Below are 8,797 nucleotides of genomic sequence, written 5' to 3'. Positions count from 1 at the left end.
AGATTGAAACCATGCAGAAACTTCAAGTTTCAGTAAGTTTCCATTGCGGAAACCATTGGTAGACAATAGATATCCAGATGGTATATGTAGATTGAAACCATGCAGAAACTTCAAGTTTCAGTAAGTTTCCATTGCGGAAACCATTTGGATTCATGGACAGCCTAAGTTTCAGCACTGCGGAAACTTATTGAAACTTGAAGTTTCCATGCTGAAACCTGCCTGAAACATTAAATAATCTTAAGTTTCCGCAAAGTTTCCAAATAGTTTCCGCAGTGCGGAAACCAGATTTTTCATCCAGTGTAAATTTTCTTTATATACATGTAGCAGTCACAAAATTCTATGAGACAAGACATTTGAAATTTGTTTAACCTCTTAACTTAATGCTAAGTGTATACATGTACAATATGTTTTTTTGATATGTATTGTTTTATATTTAAACTTCATGTACAAAGAAATCTCAAACTTTTTGAATAGAATCTTTTCATGTGAAATCTATGTATAGCACAATCTTTTTCACCATGGACTTGTAAGTTGAACACCCTCTTCTCCTGGCCTGCGACATTGGTCACAGTACATGAGTACTTCCCAGCATCCTCTAGCTGAGCGTTGGAGATCTCCAGGACTTGGTCGTTGTTGAGGACCCGCATGTTCTTGTAGGGGGCTTCCAGTAGGGGGACCCGGTTCTTGAGCCAGATGATTGAGGGGGAGGGAATCCCCATAGCTGGACAGTTGATGTTAATGGTCTGGTTCTGGACGGTCACCAACTCACTCTCCGAGGCCACCTCTGTCAGAATGTGGGCAGGGACTGCAAAACCAAATCAGTTTTTGCAAAAAAATGTATACGAAACATAATTACTTGTCATTGCTAAGATTGGAGTATTTACATGGAGTGATCGCTCATTAGAATTAGCAGTTGGATAACCATTACAGCGAATTACAGAATACCGGTAGAGTTTTCAATAGCTTGTTGGATTGCTCAATAGGGTATTCAATTTGGTCAGCAAGGTATCACATCAGGTTTAAATCTAGGTCCTGTGGTTACTCAAGTGTAGATTGTTATTTTGCACTCAACCCATTCATTTTACACAAAGAAAACCTCTAGAACACTCTCTCCTATTGTTAGCTATTCTATTCATAGACTTTTAAAAAGAATGTTCACCAGGACAGCACTGGACTCTATAGAGCATCAATTCTGCTTGGAGTAATTTGAATTTTGTTTTACAAAAAATGTAATTCAAAAGGCAGTTCTGAAGAAACAAACAAAAGAGAAAAGAATAACTTTAAAAAGGAGATATTTTTCCCTGCAAAAAATCATTAAAAATTTTGGTTCCCTGATTCCTGGTGCATCTTACAGCACTAATAGTTTTTTTTTGTGCTGACTGCTTAATTAGTTCAGACTTTTATAGCAGTAATGTAGGAAAACAGAGAGAAACAAAAAGGCCCAAAACGTGCAAATGTTAACCAGATTAACTCACTCTATTGCTGTCATACCTGAGTAATCACATGACCTAGATTTAAACCTAATGTGATACCTTGCTGACCAAATTGAATACCCTATTGATCAATCTAGCAAGCTATTGAAAACTCTACCGGTATTCTGTAATTCGCTGTAAGAGATAATAATTATCATGGAATAAAAGTAATATAGAGCTAGATCTAGAGTTAAACACCAGCAAATGAAGTGTTGACCACTGTGTTAATTCCCCATACCTAACACCTCCAGCTGGAACTTCTTGCGTAGCTCGCCCGCTTTGTTGACGGCCACACACATGTAGACGGCAGTATCAGCCACCTGGGCCTGGTCAATGGTCAGCTGTCTGTTGTTGTCAAGGAGACGGATGCGGTCTTTGGGGGTCAGGGGACTGTCGTTGATGGACCAGGTCACAGTGGGCTGGGGCACCCCTGACACCGGGCACTCTATGATCACTGTGCGGTTCTGTACCACCTTGGGAGTGTACACCACATTTGATTCATCAATGGAGGGGGGAACTAAAAAAGAGAGCAACAAGGATCACCTCAAGTACATCTAAACCCATTCTTATTCATAATAGAATCTAACAGAATCTAATGGCTTTCCATTTCATAAAAAGCCAAACTGAGAGGGGACAATTTAAAAGGAACTATAAAACTGTTAAACTGTTCCAACTCAGTTTGTTTCCTTTTTTCTTATAATATTAAGTATTTGTCAAAAAAATGAGAAACAAAAAAATCACATCTATGTAAAAGAATGAAATCTAACCTTTAAGAAGTACGTAATGGTATTACATACAGTATTTCACACTTTACATTATGATGCTGGCATACCAGATCATTCAATATTTCCAGTCATCAATTACAATTGAAATTAATTCTTCTTTTGATTTTCCTCTCATTGATTGTAGACCTCTCTGAGTGATGTTACATATATCTACCTTCACACCCCTGTGAAACACTAAAGTTTAAATGAAAGTGACCTGGAGTGACCTACAATGACGTTTGAGTGACCTACCCATGACCTCTAGCTCCATGTCTACACTATCCTCCCCTGCAGGGTTTACAGCGGTGCAGCGGAATGTCCCGGTGTCATTAATGGTTGTGTTCACGATCCTCAACTGTAACCCTCCTGTTAAAAGCTCCATCCGTAAGTCAGGGACGAAGGGGGAACCACCCTTGTACCATGTTATGTTTGGGGGTGGGAGACCAAATGCTGGGCAGTTTAGATATGATATGTTAAATTTACCTTAATGCATCTTCAAAAAACTTAAAATCCAAAACTGCAGTCACACATCATACTAGCAAAATCAGTGGTATTTCCATCCGAGGTAACTTATTCTAAATACTAGTATGCAATGAATGATTACATAATAAGGATGAAAGTACTCATGTCTCACCTCTGTCTCATTTGCAAGACCAAAAAATATATATCAATTTGAGAAGCGATACTTCTATTGATTGTTTTCTCTTTGAATTAGCAAAAGTACTTGTCTGATTCTGACCTTGAGTAGGGAATGAGTAGCCAGCCTGATCTGAGGAGACGGTAGTGGTAACTGCCCGTCAGTTTCTGTTCGTCCTTCTCCCAGGATATCGCCGGCTGGGGACGACCCTCGGCACAACACGGTAGTACGATGTTCCTGCCGTTGTACAGACTACTGGGTCAGAGTCACGTCCGTTACTTTGGGAGGAACTGTGTCATATACAGGAAATAATTTGATCAGTGTACACATGTACATATATTGTAGATATGAATCAAACCTTGTTTTACTTTAAAAACAATTCTAAGTAATATCCATTGTGGTTTCACTGCAGCAAAAGTTTATTCCCTTCCTTACTAAACATTCTGACAAAACTTTGTGCCATCAGGTTGTACGTCCTGGCAAGCTATACAGATGTACATTCCAGATTGATGTAGTTATCTAGTCACCTGTCCCCTATCCAACTCTTCTCATCTATTTTCTACTCATCTCAAATATATCCACCCTGAGAATGTTATCTCACCTCTTTTTAGAGTAAACTCCGTCCCTTGATTATAAGGAATAAAGGAGACTGAGAAATGTCTAAACATTACTTTTACATTTCCTGTTTAGCGTAAGTAACTAAGATAACTAAGATTTTTAACCAGGATCAGGATGCTGTAGGTTGTAAAAGAAAAACACAATACAAAACTAACCTTACTGGAAATTGTCTATATTAAAACATCACTGAGTGTGTACATATTTGGCAAACAAATCACATTATATATTGGAGGATACAAAATGCAGAGTTTTACTGCAAAGTCTTATGAAAATCAACAAAAAAATCTAAAAATTTCTTAATTTTCACAAACATAATGAAATATAAATCATAAAAACATAATGTATAATTGAGACAGTAATAATGTTAAATTAAACTACCGGTAAAAAAAAAGGGGGGGGGACAAGAGGAATATACACTTCCAGTTTATCACAAAAATCAAAATAATCGATAACTAATAAAAATTAAGGGTATATAATTAAGATATGCTTGATATCATAACTGTATGACCTTTAGATACATCTTTGTCAATATAGCATACACTTAATGAAATTTTGAGAGAGATACATTTCAGAGCAACAATATTTTGTATTGTATAATGCCATAAGTAGAGAGTAAATCTTCATAATATATGACTTTATTCAAAATTCCAAGGAAAATCGTAAGATATGTTAAGTAATCATATCGAAGTCTTTATTCCAAACTAAGTCACTTCAAATGCAACCTATACAGATATACAAACCAATTATGCTACTCTTTATTAACTATAAAAGCTTTATATCATCATAAAACATAATTGATTCTGTGGACTAAATCAGGCCTTATAAAATAAGTACATGTATATGAAAACACATTCAAAAATCACTAAATACATTCAACTCACACATGCATTATAACATCACACAAGCAAGTTATCATTCATTATGAAATGAAATCATCAGTAAACACCTTCCAACCAATAATCAATAAGGGTACGCAGAAATAGATATATGGATCATAAAAGTTGTCTGATACTGTAGCACCCCTGTCTCTGCACTATAGGACCGGGCTCTCACTTTGATTCTATACGTCTCTAGCTCCACAAGGGGCTGCTCTGTATACAGAATCCCCGTCCCCTCGGACGGCCTCAGGTTAAAGGTCATCTGGGTGTCATTTTCTAATATCATAAAATCTGTTTTCACCATTTTGACGTTGTTTTGGTTAAATACTGTCAATCGAATTAAATCCTGTTGAGGCAATATTCCGCTAGGGAGTGCTAGTGTTCGGAACTCGATCACATCGGCATATTTAGCGCCCTCTGGACAGAGAGATGAGTCTATGCACTCAAGAACACAGTATCTGTATCAGAAAACAACTCATTTATATCAGTCTTTAGGGGAGTATTCAAATTATATATTGATATGTCCAACAACAAAATTACAAGATCATGAAGAAATTAGCTATTGTTGTTTCAATACACTTCTTATAGTAAATTACCTTGCATCCTTTGTGAAGTTGAATCATTACTAAGTTTCAGACTCCACTAAATAACCCTAAGAGAAGTGTTTGACTTACTTGGTGAGTGGATCCCTGGAGTAGTTTTCAGGACATGGTATACCAATACAGTCAACATCCCCTCTCTTGTTGAAGCACATCTTCTCTGGTCCACAATCAATGTTAGAGCTGATGCATTCATTGATATCTAAAGCATCAACAACAAGTCTTCATTCTTACACATTCTGAGATATATTAAACCTTGATCATTAAAACTTACAATTTTATGCGCCATTTTATTCTACATCTTCAATGACTTTTAAGTATAACATGTAGCACACATTTACCATAGTTTTGCACACCCCCTAAGATTGACATATTTTATAATCTTCTTGTCGAGCATTACCAAGATTACATACATAAGATGAGTGCAATACCTGATCCTATTGTTCCCAACATTTGTTAACAGCTAGTGTTCAAACATTGACTAGATTTCCTTACCCACACAGTTCCTTCCATTCCTGCCCAGTTTGTAGCCCGGGGGACAGGTACACTGGTAGCCTCCTATTGTGTTACTACAGTTGTGTTGACAGATGCCAGGGTCTTCTCTACACTCGTTGATGTCTGTGAAACAGGCAAAAGATGTACAAAAGGATTTTTTTATTTCATGACAGGACCATTCTCAATTGAAACTAAAATATGTACATTTTTGTAATGTCCTAAAATTTCATGGCAGGAAAGGTTCCTTTTACATGCCAACAGAAAAAAACATTCCCACTATAAATTGTCATTGGTCAAAAAACTTGCAAAAAAGGAATACACGACTTAAAAATAAAAATAATTTTGCTACATCTTTGATTAGGAAGTCATACAATTTCATATCAATAATATGAAATTGCATGACTCTCTCCCGGCCCCACCCCCAAAGCCTGCAGTGACTGGGTGTGCTGGTACATACCTACACAAGCATTCTGGGATACATTGAATTGGAACCCTGGCAGACAATGTGAGCGTTTATTTCTTTTGAGACATTTCTTGGAATATCTGCACCCTTTGTTATGAACACTATGCAATAGTTCCAGTTTCTGGTTGGCTGGCCTGACAAAATTCTGACCTGGATCAGGTTCCAAATACTCTAGCCCTACAATCAGTTGTTAATTTGGTTTAATTCGAGATTCATGATGAGGCAGAATATCTTTAAATTTTCAGTTTCAATAGAAAATTGGACTGTGTGTAGATAGATGTACCAGCACATGAGCGTTTGTCTGCCAGTAGAATCTGGCCCAGCGGGCACACACAAATAAAACTGCCCTGGGTGTTGTGACAGCGGTAGGCACATACACCGGGAGATTCTCTACATTCATCAATATCTGAAAGAAAGACAACTTATCTCAGAATTCAGCAGTGAAAGACCATCATCTATGATTTAGCACATTTATTTCAATATTATTTGCATAATCTATATATGTACAGTCAGTTCAAGCATATCTTTTAAAACATACACCATAGCATAGCATAGCATTGATTTATCTCAAAGCATAGCATTGAAAACTCCTAGCATATAGCATTGGAATCTCATACCATAGTATAAAATCTCATAGAATCTCATTCGTCATATCATACCATAGCATAGCATACAATATGATTTTAACTCAGTTTTAAATGGTTTTATGTGGAAGAATAAATGCTCACATTGCAGATTAGTGGTTAACTTTGGCTTTTTATTATTTTACTTCCAAATATGTGGAACTCTATATACCATACCATAGCATAGCATACCATATCATTAAGCCTTTGATTTCAATTTCTCATAGCATAGCATACAAATCTTATAGTATTGCACTGAAATCGCATAGCATATCATTAAAATCACATTACCATAGCATAGCATTAAATTGTCAAAGGTACGCATGAAATGACTGTATATACTAGTACATGTATACACTGTACATACCTCTTCTATCATAGAGATTAAGTCTAGCAATAGGTTATTTTATAACATGTATAGAACTCTGAGGAAAACACCATGGTCTTCAAATTTAGCTCTGAGAAGGAATCATTTGAAAGTTAAGGTTTTCTGAATAATTTGATGATATCCTTACTTTTATCAGATATATGTACATGTAAACTCTTTAAATCTACCTAGATGTATTTCTGGCATGTGTGCTACCTGGAACCCTTTTTAAGTGGTTATAAAGGGTAAGTATATATAAACTTATTTCCTATGTAGCTTGAAACATAAGATGTGATTGGCTAACGAGCTGGGTGTAAATTTCCGTACACCTGACTTGAGCTGGAGGTAAAAAAAAGTGATGTCACCATGCATTAAATATGAGGTCACAATGCATAAAATGCGGAAATGGTATATCTTGAACTAAATACTCCCAGGATTGGACATGGGAAACAAATTTATTTGGTTAACATAAGAAATAAATTTGTTACCAAGGTTTAATCAAGATTGTATGAGGATTTAACTCGGATTGTATTCCATACACCCTTCATCCTCAGGATGTATGGAATACAACCCAGGGTAAATCCATGTGCACCTTTGATTGAATCTGATAACTAATAATACACAGATAAGGGATGTCTGCTGCCTAGAGCCCATGCCTCATAGTGAAGGATATATAAAATGTCCAGAAAGGGGATCCTATGCCTGCTGCCTAGAATCCTTGCCTCATAGTGAAGGATATATAAACATAAATAGATAGGGGATCCTACTAGTATGTCTGCTGCCTAAAATCCTTGCCTCAAAGTGAAGGATAGATAAACATATCCAGATAGGGAAACCTATGCCTGATGCCTAAAATCCTTGCCTCATAGTGAAGAATATAAACATAACCAGATAGGGGGTCCTATGTCTGATGCCTATAATCCTTGCCTCATAGTGAAGGATATCAAAACATATCCAGACAGGGGATCCTATGTCCGATGCCTAAAATCCTTGCCTCATAGTGAAGAATATAAACATATCCAGATAGGGGATCCTATGTCTGCTGCCTAGAATCCTTGCCTCATAGTGAAGGATATATAAACATATCCAGATAGGGGATCCTATGTCCGATGCCTAAAATCCTTGCCTCATAGTGAAGAATATAAACATATCCAGATAGGGTATCCTATGCCTGCTGCCTAGAATCCTTGCCTCATAGTGAAGGATATATAAACATATCCAGATAGGGAAACCTATGCCTGATGCCTAAAATCCTTGCCTCATAGTGAAGAATATAAACATAACCAGATAGGGGGTCCAATGTCTGATGCATAGAATCCTTGCCTCATAGTGAAGGATATATAAACATAAATAGATAGGGGATCCAATGTCTTCTGCCTAGAGCCCTTGCCTCATAGTGAAGGATATATAAACATATCCAGATAGGGGATCCTATGTCTGCTGCCTAGAGCCCTTGCCTCAAAGTGAAGGATATATAAACATATCCAGATAGGGGATCCTATGCCTGCTGCCTAGAATCCTTGCCTCATAGTGAAAGTTGGTATAAACAACTAACCTAGATAAGCATTTCCTATGACTGCTGCTAAGACACTGAAGTTGTGTTTGGATAGACACTCTGTCCTATGCCTGACTATAGTTTGTGGGGATTAAATATTCAGATCAACGTACCTAGACAGGGCTGTCCTATGCCTGACTATAGTTTGCGGGGATTAAATATTCAGATCAACCTACCTAGACAGGGCTGTCCTATGCCTAACTATGGTTTGTGGGATTAAATATTCAGATCAATTTACCCAGACAGGGCTGTCCTATGCCTGACTTTAGTTTGTGGGGATTAAATACACAGATCAACTTACCCAGACAGGGCTGTCCTATGCCTAA

General features: G+C 37.1%; 2 protein-coding genes across 2 annotated transcripts in view; both read right to left on the bottom strand.

Moving 5' to 3' along the window:
- The window catches only part of LOC128191425 (hemicentin-1-like), a 79,855-nt gene extending 76,992 nt beyond the window's left edge, over positions 1–2,863 (bottom strand). The window contains exons 1-4 of the mRNA XM_052863479.1: positions 2,860–2,863; positions 2,489–2,719; positions 1,711–1,989; positions 518–805 (exon numbers count right to left, since the gene is read on the bottom strand). Of these exons, the coding sequence (XP_052719439.1) occupies positions 518–805; positions 1,711–1,989; positions 2,489–2,719; positions 2,860–2,863 (802 nt within the window). The remainder of the gene's footprint in view (positions 1–517; positions 806–1,710; positions 1,990–2,488; positions 2,720–2,859) is intronic.
- A 979-nt stretch (positions 2,864–3,842) lies between these two features.
- LOC128156367 (hemicentin-1-like) overlaps positions 3,843–8,797 on the bottom strand; it is a 66,794-nt gene continuing 61,839 nt past the window's right edge. Inside the window, exons 63-67 of the mRNA XM_052818473.1 lie at positions 6,210–6,332; positions 5,921–6,103; positions 5,464–5,586; positions 5,044–5,170; positions 3,843–4,827 (exon numbers count right to left, since the gene is read on the bottom strand). Of these exons, the coding sequence (XP_052674433.1) occupies positions 4,452–4,827; positions 5,044–5,170; positions 5,464–5,586; positions 5,921–6,103; positions 6,210–6,332 (932 nt within the window). The 3' untranslated portion in view covers positions 3,843–4,451. The remainder of the gene's footprint in view (positions 4,828–5,043; positions 5,171–5,463; positions 5,587–5,920; positions 6,104–6,209; positions 6,333–8,797) is intronic.

This window comes from Crassostrea angulata, chromosome 7 (genome assembly GCF_025612915.1).
Source record: "Crassostrea angulata isolate pt1a10 chromosome 7, ASM2561291v2, whole genome shotgun sequence".
Classification (NCBI taxonomy): domain Eukaryota; kingdom Metazoa; phylum Mollusca; class Bivalvia; order Ostreida; family Ostreidae; genus Magallana; species Magallana angulata.
The sequence above is the reverse complement of the archived record's forward strand: the minus strand, read 5'-3'. Positions and strand labels throughout refer to the sequence as shown.